The sequence below is a fragment of the Coturnix japonica genome, chromosome 13 (assembly GCF_001577835.2).
Source record: "Coturnix japonica isolate 7356 chromosome 13, Coturnix japonica 2.1, whole genome shotgun sequence".
Classification (NCBI taxonomy): domain Eukaryota; kingdom Metazoa; phylum Chordata; class Aves; order Galliformes; family Phasianidae; genus Coturnix; species Coturnix japonica.
In genome coordinates this window covers 6,438,082-6,459,315 of record NC_029528.1, presented here as the reverse complement: position 1 = coordinate 6,459,315, position 21,234 = coordinate 6,438,082, and the positions used below count along the sequence as shown (strand labels likewise).

Below are 21,234 nucleotides of genomic sequence, written 5' to 3'. Positions count from 1 at the left end.
GTGCTGAACAAAAGCCATAAAGCTTTGTTCATATTTCTTTCTGCTATTGGATAAAAGTGGTTCATTGCAGTGGTCTGCCTGCATACCTATGTGCCAAAGCATTAAGGAGTTGTTCAAGGACAATCTGTGTAAGGAATTGCATACACTACCAACAGAGGTGTTTTTAATAAAGATGCAACTTAGATTATCTAGAATCTGACACCAAATGTATTTTCTCCCTTTCATTATCTGCATCCAAGGATATCCCAGGACTTTGGGATTTGGACTCGACTCTAGATATGAACATGAGGAATGAGTCAGCCCTTAAGCATTGGGCTGTGGTTGAGTCAGGCCAGAAGGTCCTTGTGCCTCCAACACCAACAGCTTCACGGGATGGAGGAGAAGCAGTTCTCTGACTCATAGTGCAGAGAAATGCAAGAATCCCACTTTTAAGCTAGGACACGTGCAAACAAAAGAATGAACTGCAAGAGCTCAAATGAGCACACAGGTGATGTGTGTGATGTGTGTGACTGTAGATACGCATTGAACTTGCAGCCTAGCTTCAGTGGTTGAGTCCTGGACAAACATAAAGGGAATAACAGAAAAGAACAGGAGGGCTTGTATCCAAACTGAGAAAAGACATATGAAGAAAACTTGCTACAACCTATGCTGACCTCTGGATATTTCTGTCTCATCTAGTTTTGGGGTCCTTCAACACTTTTTCTGCAGGTCAACAACAGCAAAGTCATCACTGAGCTCCTCTGAAGCTGTTCTTGGCATTCTTGTGTAAATTTGCAAAGAAACTCAGGAGAGCACCTGAAGTGAGAATACCCAGTGGAAATTTATCAAGGAGAATGTTCTTTTGGCTTCAGACAGATCAGGTTGTGAAGGCTAGAGGAGGCACTCAGGAAATAAAACATAAATCTGCCACACTTTTAAATTTGATTTTGGTGTTTGTTGAGTGTACAGTATGTTTCTTTCATAATCCTTGTGACATTTAATCAATATTAATCTGATGGTGGAAGATTCTTCTTGTTCCTTAAACAGGATTAAGGTAACGCAATCTAACACACATTTCAGCCCGTACTGGAAGCCTATACACTTTACATAAATGCTATCCTTTTTGCCTAGAATGTACTTTGAAGCAAAAGCAAACAGAAAAAAAACAGGTATTTGTATTTCTTCCTCCTGACACACATTGTTCTGCCCAACAAAAGACAAGTTTACAATCTGGATAAGTGGGTTTTGAAAAAGAAGGGCGATGTTATTTGAATTCACTGTTAAAAGGAACAGACAACAGTGCCTAAATAGACCTACTGCCCCGCAGGCAGCACAGTGATGAGAACAGCTCATTCAAGGCCAGCATGCTTGTTCAAGCTGTAGTCATTCTAATTTCTTGCCTAATATAATGGGAGACTTTTTTTCCTCCCCAAACTCTGGGGGAAAAGCAAATCCAGTTCAAGCACATCCACTTTTGTTATTTTTAAAAATAGATATGGTTTCTGAATTGTTCCTCTCTTACTGCTGATTACAGATTAAATCGGTTTTTCATGCCTGTTAGTGTGATACAGCAATAGCATAATTCCTAACTGAGAGCAAGAAAGAATTTTCTTGTGGCTTTAATCGCTGACAGGAAACATTTCCCCCCTTCCCCACCCCTCTAACTTTTGCTAAACATGATTTTTTTCCATCACTACAGCTATGCAATGAGAGCAAGGAGATGGGATGAGACTCCACTGCCATGAATGAGGGCTGCAGACAATGGAGGCTGCTCCCAGCCGTGGTGGAGCCAGCGCTCACATCTTTTATCTGCATTTGTCAGCACCTTTCCCCAGCTTTCTCATCCTATTCTCTGTTCCTTTTCTGCAGGACCATTGACTACATGACAGCTTGGCAATTGCTCCGGGACCATATTAGTATTACTGCTTAATTACCTACAGAGAGCGAACAGTGAATGTTCATAACTGCTTCCTGAAAAAGTTCATACATCTTCAGCAAAAGGTCAAATGCCTGTCCAAGCCTTGTGAGCAGCATGGCTAACGCGGTCATGGCACACTCGTTTCTCTTGCCAGGAGCACAGAAGGGAGCTCGGAGCAACTGCTGTGTCCAGGTGTCTCTGAAGCAGCCCGAGTGAGCAGGAGCTCATTTGCAACTGGAGGAACTGGGAAAGGCATCTGACACAGCGCTGATGGTCCAATGTTTGCTTCCAGAGGCACAGCATGGAGCCACAGCCGTGCTTCGGCTGCACCGAGCCCTCATGGAGTTGGCTGCAAAATGCAACTTTTCAGCTGCTTTCGCACAGGAAAAAGATGGAGGTCAAAAAATGTTTCAATCTGCTAGAAATGAGTACTGCAGCAACATTTCTCCCTTGAAGAAACTACCTACAGACCTATAGAAAGGATAGGTTTTTTCAGGAGAATGTACAAAATCCAGACACAAAGACTGAAGCTTGCCATCTATCCCCAGGCACAGAGTTGGAGCAGACACACTGCTAAGGCCAGAAAGCTCTGTTTCCTCTTTGGCTCTGCTCTGATTTCAACACTTGGCTACCACAGTTACTCAGTCTGCCATAAACAAATCAGCAAAATACCATTTTGAAATCATAATGGCTGCTGTAAAGGGCAACTGTGCATGTTCTGACCCATAAATAATCGCTTTGGAAGAAGGGTGCAGGCAGCAAAAATGGGTGGTAATTCCTGGAAGTTGTTGTATTTCTAGCTTACACCACACTCTAAAATGACTGGAACCAGTCAAATGGCTTTGCAGATTATTTTCATGAAATACAACTAACCCTGAACTCATTAAAGTTACTCTGCTGTAAATACTGCAGCAAACATAAGCTAGAAAGAATATGCCACAAAGCTACAAAAATTGTAACACTGAGGAAATGGGAACAGAGTTCTTTAACCAGGCTGGTATTACAACAGCAGTTCTGCAGGATTTCTCTTTTCCTCCCTTCAAACTCATTCAAGGCTTCCTACAGATGTTTGTGTCTGTGAAGCTTTTGAGACAGCTGGGCAAGTCTGCACAGACAAATCAGTTCACCACACTCATATTAAGTGCTGGTTTTCTCCCATTTAAAGCAAAAGTGCTGCAAATGCTTTTTAAAAGGATCCTTCCATGAGTACTGAAACTCAGTCCTTGTGAATAAAAGGTGCAGCTACTGGATGATTACTTGAAGGGAGGGCATGAAAAGTGTTGGCAAGGCTGAATTTGGGAACAGTTTCTTCTCAGAAAGAATGGTGATAGGCTGGCACAGGCTGCACAGGGAGGTGGTGGGGTCACTGTTGGGGTGTTCAAGAACTACGGAGATGCAGCTCTTGGGCAGTGGGCATGGTGGGATGGGCTGAAACTTGGACTAAATGACCTCAGTGGTCTTTTCCTACGTTAATGATTCAAGGCATCTTGTAGGCAGCCATGGTACTGGAGAGGGCTGCAGTGTGTGGGGTGAGTGGGTTGCGTATCTGTGGAGGAGCTCCTGCAGTCCTTACAACACTGGGGGATGAAAGCCAACCTACTCAAGTTAGGGCTTTCCTCATAACCTCATTTCCTCATATTATTGCATGATTTTACAAGAAAAAATACAGTGAGAATCACATTTACGAAGCAACCAGCATGGGAACCATTTGGGGAGCAATCATTGCCTTCATCTTTTGGAGGTAGGGGATCTTGTGGTTTTGTGATTGCTCCTACCTTTACCACAAGGAAGAAAGATAATCTTAAGAATGGTTAAATACCATGGTTGGCGTGTAACAAGGCAGCCTGCAGGAAGGAATCTTAGCTGTTTTTAGCTCAGCTCATTGCAATGCATGCGGATTCCCTACAAAGCTTAGCCAAAAAAAAGAAAAAAAAGGAAAAAAAGGAAAAAAAAAAAGAAGAAAAAAAAATGTTTATAAATCCATCATAAATATTAAAAAGCAGAGGATACTGGCAAGTTTCCCTGAAAACAAACTTCAAGAAATAATCTCCAAAAAAGATGTCACGGCCCCTGGGAGAACCGACGCTGGCGTGTCATCAGATGCTGTCTCATAAGGCTAAATTAAGCATCTGACCAGATTTTAATTTCTGTAAAAACTCGTGCTAATTTAAATTGCTTTAGATTTAATTAAAAATGCTTTTGTACAGAGATAATAATGTAACCCTGTTAATTAGTATCAAGTGGCATCTAGAGGGCATATTTAAAAACTAATCTGGAGAATAAATAGAGCTAATTAACAGTCAGAATAATGCTTTATGATTGTCCTTTGTTTATAAATGCAGTAATATTCAAGATGCTTATTAAATGAAATTAGTAATTAATAAATATTAATTTTAATGCTCTTTAGTTAAAAGAGTATTTCTTCTGAACTATTTTTCAATCCATTTGAACGTGTTTCAAGTCTTATGGGGGGAGGAGGCAGGAAAGGGAACCGCTGTATGACGAACCACATGGAAATTCAATTAGAAGCAGCTCATTCATGTCCCATAATGCAGGCTGTATGGGTTTGTGAGCCCACAGGGGATACTGAGTAAGGCATGAATTTGTGTCTACTTGTTCCTTGCAAAAGCAGGCACCACCCGGGCTGTCCCAGGGGAAGAGCGGAAGCAGAATCTGCCTTCAAGATCTTAACACTGCAAGAGCAAACAAAGAGCTGTGGTTCAGAGGGATGAAGACTGCTCTGAGTTCGTTTAAAAGTGATGACGTGTTCAATTACTGCAGAAGGGACTCTGTGAAAGAAAGCAGTGCTAGAAGTGATGATGTGTTGCCATCCTCTCCCTGGAAAAGAGTGGAGGTGACGGCTGTGCAATCGCATGCACCTATAGATGAGCTGAGGAGGAAAAGGGTAGTCCAGATTTGGCAGAGGACTTAGTTTCCACATGTCTTTTTGCAGGCAAATATGAGCTCCTTCTGAGTCAGCTGCTGGGATTTGAGCAGGGCAATGGGAACATGCATTGGTTCTGGAAGAGCTCATGTAGAGCTCACCATGGCTGAAAGGCTCAGGGTTGGCCCTGTCCTCAAACAGAAGTTCCCATTATCCTCCAAGCTCACCCATGACAGCAAATTTGAAGGCATCTGCTAAACCAAATGCAATCACTGAAGTAGTGCCCACCTGCACTGTGCATGCAAAGAGAATCAACTCTGACTTTCTGTATTGTTTAGTGGTTAAAATCAGAAATACTCCCCCTCCCCAACAAAAACAAACAAAAAAACCCACCAAACAGCCACCTAAACCAAAACAACAACAAAACCCAACCAGAAATAAAAGGAACTTTCATTTGGTAATTTGCATCCACATACTGCAATTTTTGAAGCCTCATCAAATGCAACATATGTCCTACTTGTATCTGCTTGTTATCCATAATGCTGTATATTCCCCCCATTTTTGATACCTTGCTAATGATGAAAAACCCTTTAGCTCCTCAATGCGGAGTCCATTTCAGAAAAACAAAGCTCCTCTTTTGTCATGTCAAGGCTTCAGCATTACTTTGTACAACAAACTTTCAGAATCCACTTTGAAGAGCACACAAAGAAAAAAGTAATTATTGTTAACAAGATTAAAAGCCAGCCACAGGTCCAATAACTGACGCTCTAACCTCTGCAAGATGACTTTCATGCCAGATTGCAGACACACGCTTCCCTCTCTAACAAGTACGTGTTCAGCCATAACAAGAACAAGTTGAGATTATTTACATAGCGTAGATATGTGTCAGCAGACACGTACCGGCAGCACCTGAGATCCCAAACACCAGAGAAATGATCAAAAGAATTTGTCTGTGTACTACAAGTTGGACTAGCCTCAAGTACAGACAAAAGCACTGCAAGAAATATGAACATATGGTATAACACTTCCCAGCATGGCAAACAGCCATGGCAACCACTTTTGGAGATATAATTAGATTGGGGAAGCAAAGCTGGAGAAAAACAAAGCCAAGCATGAACTCTGAAAGCATTTCAGCTCAAGGTCGTTGAAATATTCGCCATGTAACATCATCTGTGATAGCATTCTACCTTTTCTTTTCTGATTGCTCTGCAATGCCAAATAAACCCTGAGAAACACAGTTGAAAATAATAAAAATGAAAGCGCACTACAGCGGTTAGTAATACTTCTGATGCTGTTTATTCTGGAGACTAAAACAAGGCAGGAACTCAAAATAACTATCAAGAATAATTGCTCGTTTCTCCAGAGCAGAACGCAAATAAAAGCAATGTTTTTGCAAGTATGTAATCTGTAAAGGAGCACTTGTGACTTGTAAACAAAAGTTTCTGTATTTTTTCAAAGAATCAATGACATAAATCACTCTCATTTTAAGGCTTCCAAATAAACAGTTAAGATCGTTGCTCTTTGAATTCATCTGCCCTGCACAAAGACTGCATGATTTGGGAATTCAGAAGGGCGCTGTGTGAAGGGGATTTGTGGTACACATGGATGGTGACAAATGCTCCCCAGCTCTGAAACACCGCATGAATTTGGAATGGTCCTCTTCAAAGTTTTCTACTGAAAAAAATGCTGCAGAATTTCCCAACCTTTATCCATGAAGCTCAGCTAACTTGGCTATACCTGATGACTACACGAGCCCACTGCGTACCAACAGTGACTTGCAATTTGAAAGAGCTACAGCTGCCCTTTCTAGATACAGGAAACCATCTGGAACAGCACAACACCAAACAGTGAAAAAATAAGGGTTGGATATGAAATCTCATTCATGATGCACAGACTCTTCAGCCTTCATTTTAAGCTCCTTCATATATACACAGGGTTCAGTGCAGGGGAACTGGACTAGGTGATCTTCAAAGGGGCCTCCCAACTCAAATGATTCTCTGATTCTATACTAACAACACACTAGCTAATGCACTATCTAATTAAAAGTACTACATACCACTCTAAGCTCCTTCATTGATCCCTCTGTTTTCAGGAACTTACTAGAGAAGTAAGGAGGTCATGGCACTGATAACAAGTTTCTCCTCCCATGCAGGGGAATTTAAACATATCCCTGAGCATAGCTGGAGATGGCTCAGAGATGAACAACGAGGTCTTATGTCTGGGTAAGGAAAGCTTAAACAATATAAAGGCCAGCAAAGTATTCAGAGAATGCATACAGGATCTTAATTTATACTGACTTTTTTGCTGCAGGTCTCCTCTGCAGTGTTTGCTTTAGGATGAAGGAGAAGTTGCTGATGAGTGGGGAGATTAAATATCCAAAACATTCCCTCTTCACAGAGACATTGGTTGCAGCCATGGAAGCAGTGGTACAGTGAACCCACACTGTCCCAGACCGAGGAGATAAAGTCATCTACTTTCCAAAGCTGGTCTTAAGGTTGTTTTTATGGTCCAGATAAAACACTTTCAGGGATTTTATTTTATTTTTTTTTCAGAAGGGGAAATAACATGTTGTGTAAGTTAAGAAACTCCTCAGATAGAAACTCCTGGCCATTATGTGTCTGGGGAAGATTCAAAGCAATAAAGACAGTGAACAGCCTGTATCCAATAGAAGCTTTCCACAAGTGTGAAGGAAAGTCAGGCAAAACTATTTCAAAATTTGAAGAGGTGTATATTAAAAAGTGACTTAGTGAGTAATCTCTTACCTAAAACTCTCAATCTCTCTGCTCCGACTACCACTTCGTTGTCATCTGCAGAAAACAGCAATTTTCCAGAGAGGGTTTTCACCTCGAATTTTTGGCTGTGTGCTTCCACTGCTTGGGGACCTAGAGAGAAGAGATTTAGTACAAGCTTTGAGGAAAAGAGGAAGAAAACCACGTAGCAGTCTCCATACATTTAATAACCCCATTTGCTGAGATGACTCTAATAGCTCTGCAGACACAACCTGCATCCAATACAACAAGCAGTGATGCCTGTGCTTTACAGAGGGCGACCACACCATAGGAAAGGACACCCAAATAACCATCAACTATTTCTACTTATGATGTTTTTTAAAGCTTATATATGTCCTTAAATTGCCATTAAGCATGGCATAACTGGGAAATTTCTAACAGAAGACTGAACCACAAATAACAGTGACTGCACCCATCTACACTTTGAGAACACTGGTTCACCTCACTAGGGCTTGTGCTGCACTGTAATAGATTCCTGCTTCCTTGCCTGCTAAATATGATACTGCTGTCATGCATGGTCCAATATAAAAAACCAAGCACAACACTAAACACAAAGAAACAACAGCCAGAAGCAACACTACAAAAGTGTTTTGCTTTAAAGCTGCAGTTTAAGCTTGGTCCCACCTCTCCAGGGTGGTCAACCCTGGGACCACTGCCCTCCTGGCACTGCAGAAGGATGAGCCACGAAGGGAATGGTACTGAACGATATGTAGGCTGAAACAAACAGTGTGGTCTCCCACATCTCAAAGTTTTTAGACAAGTAAAACTTCCCCTCTGAGCTCTTATTTTAATTTCACTGCTTCTCCTGCAGTGCAGAGCTGAGAGCCTCTAGGCAAAGTATGCTGCTGTTGAGGCCGATAAACATCAGCTGCCCAAACAGCAATTCTGTGCAGGTCTGTGACTCAAACCCTCCCAAGAGCAGACCCTCTGTTACCAGACCTCAGCTAAGCTTTGCACAGACTGTCATCTTACAGCCCCACACAGCCCAGAACAAACCACAGCTTCCCTGCAATGCGCTACTACACAGGATAGTGACCAGGCTTTGCTTTACTTCTGCCACCTTCCTGATGAGCCTCATTTCTCCAAAGTATTTTCTTATAGGCAGTTTCTATCTAACCTCATTTGTACTCAGTGTTTGCCTGTATTAGCATCAGAGCACATGGACAGATTCGTGTGCAGTTCAGACTACAGAAAAGTGAGACCCCTGTGTATCTAATTCTGCAGAAACACTTAACCTGCAGCCATCCTGAGAAAACAAAATACTTTGGAGTTTTAAATTTGATTTATATCTTGCTAATTAACTGCCTCCATATTAATCATTGCAGCACATGCTATGTGGGATCATGTCTTCCCTCTACTTTTGAATCAAAACTGTTCCAAACTCAGAAATGCTCTCAGTGACCAAGATATCACCACAGGGACATCACATACCGACTGTGTCCTCCCCAGCAATCCTGAAAAGGAAGCGCTTAGGGGAACCAAATACCCTCTTGTAAGTATATGCAGAACCAACAAACTAAACAAGTTCTGAATGTGAGAATCTGAGAGTTTGGGGTTGAATTTATTCCCTTCCTCCAGGCAATTTTCATGCATGCCACTTAAACCACTGCTTTCTGAAGCTGCATATTTAATTATTTAATACTGTGACTAGAGGCCAAACTGTTATTTAAGCAAACCAAACAACTCAGCCTCATGCAGAAACAGCATGTTTATGGATTACTGGCTCTGCTATGCAGCAATACTTCTCCCAGTCCCTAGATGAATCTTAGTAAATAAATATCTATCTTATATCATATATACATATTAGTATTTTAAGCTCTTTAAACCTAAATAACACATACATCCACTCAAAGGCTGCTGTGCACTGGGGACTTATGAAACACCCATTTATCCATCGAACATTCTAATGCATCAGTGTTCTTCATCTGAAGTAGGGCATAAAAAGCAATAAATTGCTCAAGGTCCAAACCCAGCCACAGTCAATCAGCTGAGTTCCCAAGATCTTAGGTAAGCTAAAAGAGTCTCAGGAAAATCCTATTCCTGCTAGGACAGAGATGTCAGCCTGCATATGTTGTTCTTGACCCTGGAGTTGTACAGCTAACCTTTCTGTCTCTGGATTGGCTTTCAAATGAAAACGATGGTCTGCTTCGTTATCAGACAGCACCAGCCAGCTGCCTCCCCAGCACTGCTTTCATGTCTCTACCTTTGTTTCTACAAAGCAGAGCAAAGTTTCCATTTGTTCTTCACAAAGACACCTGGGCTCCCCTACGGCAAACTGTGTGAAGCCAGCGCAGCATCCCACAACACACCTGCTTTCATCTCTCTGTAACAACTCCATGCAGCCTTTCCTCCTCCTTACCTGTTACAAGGCGAGTGAGGACTTTCGTCTTCTCATTGAGGATGTTCACTGTAACGTTTCTGGCAGACTGGAAGTATAGTGGGTTGCCCTGGAATGAGACCACAAGAGCAAGCATGTGAGATGGGACAGCTGCATGGCTAGGGATGGGGTGAGGTGCAGGTTCTGCTGCTTGTGCCCTTGTGCCAATCCGTGCCTGTCTCATCATTGCACAGTACTGACATAACCCGGAACAGAAATGAGCTTATGGAAATGGAGCTGCCAAAGGTGCCCAGAGACAGACAGATATCCTTTCCCACTGCACACAAGCATACTGGTGTGAGGGGAGTTTTCTGCGACTCCTTATATTTGCATCAGTTCCTGATCATGGAATTATGGAATCATTAAGGTTGTAAGAGACTGCGAAGATTATCTAGCCCAACAGCCCCTACCAATACTACTCACTAATCCAGGTCCCTAGGCACCACATCTCCATGTTCCTTGAACATGTTTATTGTCCAAGATAAAGCCATAGTCCACACCTCTGTTTGGCTCAGAAAACATCCTAAAGACTACCCTTGTTTTAGGGATAGTCAGCTTTATTGGCAGTAAGTGCCACCCAGCTTTCTATTTTAAGATGTGCAGGTGATGATGGACCCGACCTGAAGTTTGTGGTATTTTGGGAGGCTGATTAGAGCATTTCAGAGTCAAATCTGCAATACTGCACATAGCCTCAAATGACTCCAGCCCTATGTACATGCATGGACACACTGTCATGCCCAGGAAGCTGTGAATGAGAAAACCTTGCTAATACACACAAAGCGCCTTTGGTCCCAGAGCAATTATGAGCCATCCAGCACTTAGAATCACCACCATGCAGACTGCGATGCTTCAGACCAGACCCATCCCATCAGGTCTGGAGACAGAATCACAGAATCATCAAGGCTGGAAAAGATCACTAAGATCATCTAATCAACCATCAACTCGTCCCCAGTGTACCCACTAAAAGCAACAAGACATGAAGCCTCCCCCACTCCATACCTGACCACACCAATTTCTGCCTGTTTTTCACATTTATGCTGTAAATACACCACAGAGGAAGGAGCTAGAGCAGCTGTTAACACACTGGAGCCACACAGCTACCTGGCACCATCCAACTCAGGTATTTCTCCCACAGAGCGAAGCCAAAGGAAACCCACAGCGAAAACCATCTGGCTTCTTGTGTGTGCAAACACATCCAAGACACCTGGGAATCTGTGTTTCCTCCAGGCAGCTCCAGTCCTATGGCTGGGTTTTCAAGGGCTATTAGCCACCTAGGGCACTAACACGGGGTGAGTCCAACTTAAATCAGACAGAAGTCTAAAGTGTGAGGTAGAAATTCACTGCCAGCAGTTCTTTGTAATGTCTAAAGCAGGCAGCTGAATAAACTCATTAATCAGCTAAGCCAGAGGATTAGCAGAGGGGGTACAACAGCAAGAAAAACAGCAAGGAGATGAAAATTCTATGCCCATGCACTTCTTACACTGCACTTTCTTCCCAGTGTTTCAAGATCTTTCTATTAAGAATGAGCATTCAGTACAGGGTGTGTAGGTCAGGCATGTTGTCCTTGCTTCTCAAATTTATAAGGAATGTAATTAATATTTGTATAGATGTTTTCTGGATCACAGCAAAAGAATTAAGCTGTTTGCATACAAAGCTTAATAGGAGCACAGGGATGAACTCTTTGGAGTCATGCACTGGAGCTTCAGTTGCTGGGTGAAAAGTTCCCAGTGAAAATGAAACCATAAAACTCACCCCAAACAATGTTACATGTGCACAAATATTTATGAGAATTACATCAAGGTCGCCTGGTTCAACTCCCTGCAATGAGCAGAGACATCTACAGCTAGCATTGACTAGCAGTAACAAAAGATGGCTTCGCTTGAAGACCTGCTTCCTCTGACATTAATTCTCTGCAGCCCCTGCCAGAGAAGCTAATTTGAACACCACTAGAAATAGCAGTTTACTGCTACATTTTCATTTTACATGTATAGATGAAGGATATTTTAAAGACAGATAGCTGCACCATACATAATCCAGAGTCACAGATAGGACTGGAATCACTATGAATACTTCCATAGAACAGAAAGGTCACGTTTTTGACTTGCACCATTTGACTTTTTTATGGAGTTAAGCAAGTAGAGTGTTTGGAAAAGGCCAGGAAACCTCCTAGGCCAAATTAAGGTAGGGAAAATCATTCAAACGCCAAGACAGTTAATTTTAAAACTCTGCTACTAATCTGCCTAACAGGAGATTCACTACAGAAGCACTACAATACAAGCCAAGTGTTGCAGAAAAAAAAGCTGCCCCAAAGAAGACTTACAAGATGAACTAAGAGCTGGTATCCATCTAAGAAAAACTTAAAATACATAACCAGAACCTAAAATATTCATCCCAGCACAGTCATCTCATTCACTGTTTCAGAGCTCAGATTCATGCAGCTTTCAAAAAACCAAGATTTCTCTAATGGAAGAGTTATGTTTTTATTGGTCTGCAGAGAAGGACCATTTCAAGCACTTACTGCAATGCCCGCCCTCATTTCCATAATTCTTCTTCCATTAAGAAATGAAAACAGATGGAAAAAAAAAAAAAGATTTCCCTTTGCTGAAAATTCTGCAGATTTTGTGTCCATCATCTTCTGTTTACAAAGGTAACAACATGACATATTTTACATACTGAGCTCTTAAAATGTTTCCTGTTGCAAGCTTAGTGATGAATGCCAGCTTCCTTCAATCACACACACACAAATTAACAGACTAAAGCATTAATTCATTCTTAAAGTGGTTAGAAATCATAACTGAAAAGGGGAAACCTTTCAGTTCTCTTAGCATTTCATGCTATCATGACGTGAAGTTAAGCATTCCGGTGCACTTCAGCAAATGGAAATCTAGATCAATAAGGCACCATAGACTCATCAAATCATTAAGGTGGAAAAAGACTTCTAAGATCATCTCGTCCAACTGTCAACCCGTCAGCACCATGCCCAGTACCCCATGGCCCTCAGTGCCCGTAAAGGACCAACAAAACCACAGTCTGACTTTCTGGGGAGTGCTTCGTATGTGTGTTGAAATCACAGACCTAAAGTTAGATGATGAGCACACAAGAAATAGACACGATTGTAATTATAACACTACAAGTATATACCACATATACAAGATATACCATATTTCTGAAGTATACGAGCAATAATCCAGATCAGGGTCTTTCTAGATAAATAATACAAAAGGAATTACACATTATGTTACTCTAGGACATGATGCAAAGAAAACTGAAGTGAACTGAAAACTGATGCAATACTCTTTTGAGTTTAGAAAAATAGAAAAATGAATCTTTCTCTGATCAGTGTGTCTGTAAGGTGGAATGATACAAAGATGGTAACAAAGATGATGACAGATATTCAAAAGGTTATTTATGAGGAAAAACTCACCGATATGGACTTAGGGGCTTTCTGTAGGTATGGTGGAGAGGACAATTGGACTGGATGATCTTATAGGTCCTTTCCAACCTTGTGATTCTGTGATATGGACACCTTTGCTGGGAACTACTGAGGCAATCTCCACCAGGGAGCAGTCTCCAATAAATGCTGCCTTAGTGGTGGTCAGCCCTTAAATGAGGTCTAGAGGAGGTGGAGTCAAGCTCCACCCCTTCTGGGAGCACAGCTAAATTACTCTCACCTGTGCTCCCACAGCTGACCTGACACTTGTCTCAGCTGATTAATCAGAGGTTTGGGCTGTGATTACCAATTTGCCATACAGTGTCTAAAACAGCTTCCACTCAGTTCCTCTGGAAAGCATATTTTTGATAAAAGAAATCTAGTATTTCAGATCGCACAACAATCCCACATATTTCCCTGCCTTCATGCTATCTGATGTACCGAGAAATCTCTTTTTCTGTCATTTGCTCTTCACTTCTATCACAAATACTGTGCTAAGGCTTCCCTGCCCCTCTCTTTAGCTCTGCACCCAGTCCAGGTGCTGAGATTAACATGCTCTTCATGCTTGGATTTGGTTGTTGAAACTTTAATCTCCTTACAGTGGCCATCTATGAACTTCACTGCTGTGGAGTTAGCAGAGCTATAGCTCATGTTCAGGTCATCCTATGGCACTGCACTGAACCACAGTCTCTCATTTAACTGCCTGCAAAACTTGCAAATTAAATTAGCAGTCACTCCTTTCTGACACCATTTTACACGGCAGGTTCTTTCAGCGCTCACTTGGATCATTGTGCTGAAGAAACAGAGCTACAGACATTGATGGGAATGATATAAATGTTTTGCTTTCTTCAGGTTTTCTTATTTGCTTCTGACATGTTACAAGCATTCTCCTTTTAAGATGCTGACCCTGCACTGGGTCACGATTCCATTCATAGAACCATACATTCATTAAGATTGGAAAAGACCACCAAGTCCAACCATCAACACACTACCCATGTCAACTAACCATGTCCTGCAATTTCTGGGCACAGCTGAGGCTGGGATCCTTTGAGGGATCCATTTCCAGCCCACCACAAACCTTTTTTCACCTTTGTAGGTAATCTTAAGAAACAAACGCTCGTCATTCCAACTATTACACCAACACTTCTTCATTAGCAGACTCAATCATAACATACATGTTTGTATACAGAAAAGAAGCTGCCACACCTATTCCATGGATTAAAATGCTGAGCATAAGCTGCAAAATGAAGGATTTGAATAGTTGGAAAAATATGTCAAAATAGTGTTGCTTGCTTACCCACTAAGCAGGGAGGTATTCAGTAAAACACAGAAGACTGAAAAAAGTATCGATTGATTGCTAGGCTAAACACATGGCAAACAAGCCCTAACAGCTCGCTGGGTGTTTTTCTCTGGCTCACTCTGGAAGAGATGCTAAAATTGCATAGATCAGAGACCAAAAGAGAAAAAACACTCTGGCAACCCTCATTTGCAGCTGAAGCAATCCCAGCTAGTGCAGTCTTTAAGGAAATTCAATAACAGATGTTTTAGGGAATTATTCAAAATATGTGGAAATCTTTTTTAAATTTTAACAGGCAATTTAAAAATAATGCATCACAATCAATGTCTTTCTATCTTGGGTGGTTAAAAGCAACAGCTTTGATTTGATCTTACGGATTCAAAGAGTCTGCACAGTAATTGCACATGAAGCTTGTGGAAATAATGAAAATGTTGAATTTCCCGCTGGCTTGAAAAATGTAATGAGAAAAATTAAAATATTAAAGCTTTATCCAAGTTGGAGAGGGAAAGTCTGGAGATGCCACTCAGAGCACCATTTTCTCAGTAATGTACAGAAGAACCCCACTGTTCTCTACATAGTGGGGCTGTCAGAGGGCAAAACCTTTTTCTGGAAAGCAAGTGGGCTGCCCTCAATGAGAGCAGAAGCATTCCTCCACCTGGCTGAGAGCCACTAACAGCCCCTCTGCTTCTCTGTACTCTTAAGTGCTGTTTTAAAGAGCTGCTGATAAAGTATTTGCAGGGGCTATAACAAGTGCATTCCTTTCAAACAGTCCTACTATTACTGCCACATGTAATAACAGTACTATTAACAGAGCTAACAGCAGTGATTCATACCCCTCAGAACTGTGTTTCCATGGGTAGGGACAACACAGAGCCACAAACAAGGAGAGCGGGTCAAGTCTCAAGGAGGAAGAAATCCCATTGGTGCTGGTGCAGCTTCTTGTAGGCACTAAGTTAAACTGCTTGCAAACATCACTCCTGTACAAAACCTGGGATGAGAAGAGATTTAAAATGCTTCCAAACAGTGCATTCAAACTGACCAAATCAGTGTCATGCAGTGGTGCTGCAATCATTTAATTTCCCCCCAAGAGACTTGTTATTTTAAGATATTTGACAAATATTTGTATAATGCTTAACCTCTTCTCTTAAAAGATTGTTGGGAAATCCTGACAGCAATTCCTTGTGAATACAAGGACAGAGGAAATGGACTGGAATAACCAAGATATAACCTGTAGTTTGTCTGGGCTGAGCAGACAAAAAGATAAACAGCTTCACCCAGAACTTACCTTCCATCAGATAAAGGCATGTTTACTGGCAGATAGTATAAGTCTACCTTGCCCTCTGTTTTGGCTCTACTTGCTTTCTTACTGGACAGAAAGCAGCAGAGAGTCATAGAATCACTGCATCATTAAGGTTGGAAAAGACCACTGAGATCATCTAGTCCAATTGCTGACCCATCCCTACCATGTCCACTAACTGTGTCCCTCAGTGCCACATCTCCATGGTTCCTGAGAACCTCCATTTACAGTGAGCCCAGCACCTCCCTGGGCAGCTTGTTCCTGCTAGAAATCTCCAGTTTGTGATTAATTTCAAATCTCAGTTCCCAGATGACTGCTGATACAGATAAGATTAAATTAGTATCACTGATCCATTTTCCAATATGACTGCACCAGAGAGGAAAACACCAGCAAAACTCTCACTACAAGCCACTAAACACAGTTTTGTAACTGCAAAATGTCCAGAACACTCTACAAGCACAGATCAAACAAAGCAGTCCAGGACCCTCACCAGAACATCACACAGACATCTCACACCTGAAAAACAGAGCACTGGGCAGCTTCTGCCTTTGGTTGTGTCAACGAAGAAAGGAAGACAGACTTGGGAGTATCCAATGAGGCCCTGAAGTCCCACTTAGCAGCAGCCCAGCTTTCATCTGTATCAACTTCATGCCAAATTGCAAGTCTGCCACCACTGTTTCTATTTAGGTTGCAATACAAAAGAAAAGCAACAGATCCTCCTTCTGCTTCTGATAGAGCTCCTCACAATAAGAACAGGATTTGTCCAGGAGCCTTCTGGAGCAAAAATTTAAGTCACGTAGCTAAATCCCCAGGTGCTAGATTGAAAACATCCTTTAATATTATTTGAACATACTTTTTGTTGTTTAATCATCGAGTCTCTGCTGATCTTGACTTTGTCCTTCATATGGCTGAGTAAAATGTTCATGTAACCTAAATCCCTCTTTTAGTAAAACTTCTGATTTGACAGTGTAAGCTTTTCATAACAGAATGAAAGGAAACTGTGGATGGAATTGATAACAAACAGATTAAAATGAAAGCTACAAAATACCCCTGTACGTGTTATATTTCGTTCTAAAGACTATTTCTTTAAAGAAGGAAGCAATGGGTCCAGTGCAGAGGTAGCAAACATGGTCTGTACCCTCTTGTTCCTAGAAACAAGCTCTTTCCACAAGTGTCACACGCCCCCGCATTGTAGCCTGGAGCAGTGGCAGAGCTGACACAGCCCTGACCTGCAGTTGGCACTCGGAGACGCAGATCTAGAAAGTCCTGGGCTGACTCAACATGCTGCATTCTAACCTCTGATATTTCTTTAAGTATTCAAATGCTTAAAGCAAAGTCCTCAAGTCCCTTCTATGCAAACAAACTATGGTTATGTTTGCAGAAAGATATACTGTGAAGCTCAGAAAAGTTAAGTAAAAACAGTGTTTCCTCCAGATACGACACATTTTAACAGCATATGTACTACACACATAAGAGCTTTATATCCAGTACTACAGAGTCCCCTCTTTTATGGCACTCCTTGAAGTTTTTTTTTAATGACGGTAGGAACAAAAGATAAATTTCCCACTGCTGCATTAAAGCAATTACATCTCTGACTCTCCTTTTAAAGTGCAAAGAAGGCAGGTCTATGATGTGAGATCTAAATGACTAGATTCTGCTTGTGGATGGCTACCCAAAAGGTTTTACATCCTTCAAAGTGATTTATTTTTGGCAGTCCAGGGCTTCCTCTCTTCAGAAGAAATCCTGTAACGATCTCATGAACACAGCACTTAGAGTGCATGGCTGCTTCCTCAAGATGCTTAATCAGCTGTGCTGACACTAAAAACAGCACCAAAAAGATCCCCAAGGGATTACATCTGCATCAGCTACTTAGTCATCCTCTTTTTTTAATTATTATTATTATCTTTTATCTTTTTTACTTTGCTGGCTCATAATACAAAGAAAAAAACAGACGTGATGACATCGGATAGACATACACATAAAAATAAAATGCAACTGTGAGCGTTGGAACTCTGTTCCATGTCCATTTGGGTGGGAAATCTGGATTTGTAACATCTGAAGGCTGCTGCAGTTCTACAAAACTTCCTGCATTGGCAAGGTCTCAGCTGAGCACTGCTGCCTGCCTGGGCTGGGACCTAAAAGGATTGGATGCACTGCAGAAGTCCTCCAGCAAGACAGCCTTACACAGCACCCGAGGAGAAGAGAACAGTACAGATTATACAGTGACAAGACAATTCCGAAAATGCTTTGAGCTCTTCACTCCAAGTTCACCCGATGGCATTATACCGGAGGTGATCAAAGGTGCTCAGAGGATTACCGCATTGCAGGGAAGCAGCCCTCCCTCATATGAACTAAGCAGGACGAGAGCAATTGTAATGCTTTGAAACAGGACAGCAGTAGCCTTAGATTCTCAGCACATTTATCACCACTTCCCACTGGAAATTAGCTGGGGATTCATTATTGCAATTTATTTAAATCCTTCTAACCACAGAGGCTGCTCATATCAGACCAAGAGGGAGCTCACACTGACCCGATCCTGTACACACAAGATACAGCAGCAGCACGACTATGGCTCTGTGCTAAGTTACAGCCTATTTCTGCCTTGGGCTGTCCTAGCTATGGTCAGACTCCAGTGGTGACAGATCTCCTGCTGATACACTGTATGCATGCACTGGGCAATAGGAAAAAGGGAGAGAACTGAAGAGAGCTCTGCCGAGGTTTAAAATATTCTAAATCATCCAGCTATATGGCTACCACAACGCTCATAACTTTTACTCCAGACAAGCGTGCAGATCTCTGTTCATGTATTTTCATTTTTATGGTCTTTCTGGTATGCCTGCCGTCTGCCTTAGACTTCTTTTAAAACTACTGGTAAATCATACCTCACCCTGTATATACGCTGTTTAAAGACAATATTACAATTATACAGAACGAGCAGCTTCTGATTTATTTTCTCTTACTATCAGCGTTACTTGGACCATAGTACAACTAGAAACCATCAGAATCTCAGTCAGTCACTAAGCTGAATATATATATACATACACTTTCCAGAGTACATATTGTTACTACAAAGAAAGGAATGATAATATTTTCCAAAAGCCTGATTCACCAGAGACACCTGGGTTCTGCAATGCTTGCAGTACTTCTGAAGTGCTTTGTTACTGCATTGTATAATGCCAATATATAGAGAGAGATTTTTCTCCTGTGTGTCTACTAACATGGATACTGCTGAGCATTGATGGGACAAGGGGAAATGGTTTCAAACTAAAAGAGGGGAAATTCAGGAAGGAGTTTTTAATGATAAGGGTGGTGAGACAGTGGCACAGGTTGCCCAGAGAGGTGGTGGTGCTCCATCCCTGCAGACAGCCAGGGGCAGGCTGGAGGGGCTCTGAGTACTTGATGGAGCCGTGGGTGTCCCCGTTCAGTGCAGGAGGGTTGGAACAGATGGTTTTTAGTGGTTCATTCCAACTCAAACAGTTCTATGGTTCCTTTGAAATCTAACTTTCCTTTGTGTTGGGTCATGGATCACTTCTGGTATTAGGTTATAGATGGCTGTGCCAAATTATATATGCACTCACAACACAAAACACAGGCAAAATCCTCACAGAGGCCCCTGATGTTACCAAAATTCAGATGCTGCTAATAAGAACAGGATACACTTCCATCTGTCTGGATTGGGAAAAGAAATTCATGAGGCTCTGATTCATCTGCAGCCATATGCTGATATGCAGAAAATACTCGTGGACACACAGACATATGCAAGGTAGCCAGCAACAGAAATCAAATCAATCACAGATCACAGCATGTGATTTGCCTAATTATGAGTAGCACCTCACATTTTTTATCGACGCAAAAAGCACTTTGTGAATGAGCAGATGGCACCGCTATGGGATGGCACCGTCCTCGACAGTTGCAGATGCAGAGCATTTACACAGCATGCTGAAAAAATGACACAACACAAGCTGCTTCCTGGGAAAAAAGATTCAAATTGAACAAGTGTCACCAAACAAAATACACGTATTTATTGATGTTCTGAACTTATCTGATCCAGCCTCTCTCCTCAAATCAAATACACATGCACAGGCCAGGGAGTGATGCTATCTAGACATCATTAAAGTCTCTTAGATAGAACTGTCACGTGTGCTGTCTAGCATAGAAAAGCAGAGATGGAGACCAACTTGAGTCTAGTTCCAACCCGCAAACAATTTAAATCCACACAAGCAGAATCAATAGGAAGAAGCCCTGCAGAGAAAGCAATTACACTGCAAAAGCAACTACATTACAGCCCGGTTACGGCTGGAAGGCAGGATGCAGAAGGCCATCCTCACTGCCGTGATTACACAGTGGAGCTCTTTCCAACACATCTGGTCTGTGAAGTGACAAGGGTCAGCCCAGACACGTTCCTGCAATCAGAACATTTCTGCTTCTGGACTGCTGTTACAATTACAGGGCTCTTCAAGGTGAGACCTGTCTTCCAGGTTTGCCATGTGCCAGGGGCAAATGTTGGTCTGTGCACTGGGATATAGGTTGGAAGGGCTCGGTTCCTCTGATAGGAAAGTAATTTCATCTGCTTTAATTACCATGTGGGGTTACTGCATTGCATATATGTTTGCACAGGTTGGTTTTGAATTCTTTTTTTCCCCACCACTTTGTTTCTGAAATGATGGATACTTTGCTTTCAGAAGGATGTTCTGTCTGTCTGCATGACCAGACAGAGATATCCCTGCAGGAATAAACACCAGGACCCAAACCATGACCTGCAGTGGGGTAATGTCCATGTGTTAGTTGTCAGACAGGAGGGAGAACTGCAAACCTGCACCCCAGGAGAGGCAGAACATGGAGCAGGCAGGGCAGCACAGGACCTCAAGAGAGAAAATGGCAGATGCAGCTAAGTATGTGACATGACATTGAACTGATATGGAGGAAAGATGCTAAATCCTGCTGGACGCTGCAACACAGAACACGTGCATCTACAGAGATAACATGACAGCAGATATCTGACCAGTGGGACATTGCATGAGCAGTAATGGGAAGCTCTGTGGTGAGATTTGACTGCATCTTGCAGCTGTCATTCAATAGATACTCTTGGGTATCATTTTCAAGGCTAAGAGAGCAGAAGAACACACGGTATTGCTGATGAGCAAAAACACATCCCCAACCAACAGCCCTGGGGGCCGAGGAGTGGCACTTCAGAAGAAGTCAGGCTCTGAGAAAGAGCAGCAGATGCTTTTTCTATGCCTGGAAGAAGACAGGAAGGTTGTTT

The 21,234-nt window shown here is 42.1% G+C and overlaps 1 protein-coding gene across 6 annotated transcripts in view; it reads right to left on the bottom strand.

Annotated features, from left to right (window-relative positions):
* Positions 1–21,234, bottom strand: part of SGCD (sarcoglycan delta) — a 297,420-nt gene that overhangs the window by 39,229 nt on the left and 236,957 nt on the right. For all 6 annotated transcript variants that reach the window (XM_015875788.2, XM_015875793.2, XM_015875787.2 and 3 more), the window contains 2 exons: positions 9,930–10,017; positions 7,544–7,663 (listed from right to left, as the gene is read on the bottom strand). In XM_015875788.2, the coding sequence (XP_015731274.1) occupies positions 7,544–7,663; positions 9,930–10,017 (208 nt within the window). The remainder of the gene's footprint in view (positions 1–7,543; positions 7,664–9,929; positions 10,018–21,234) is intronic.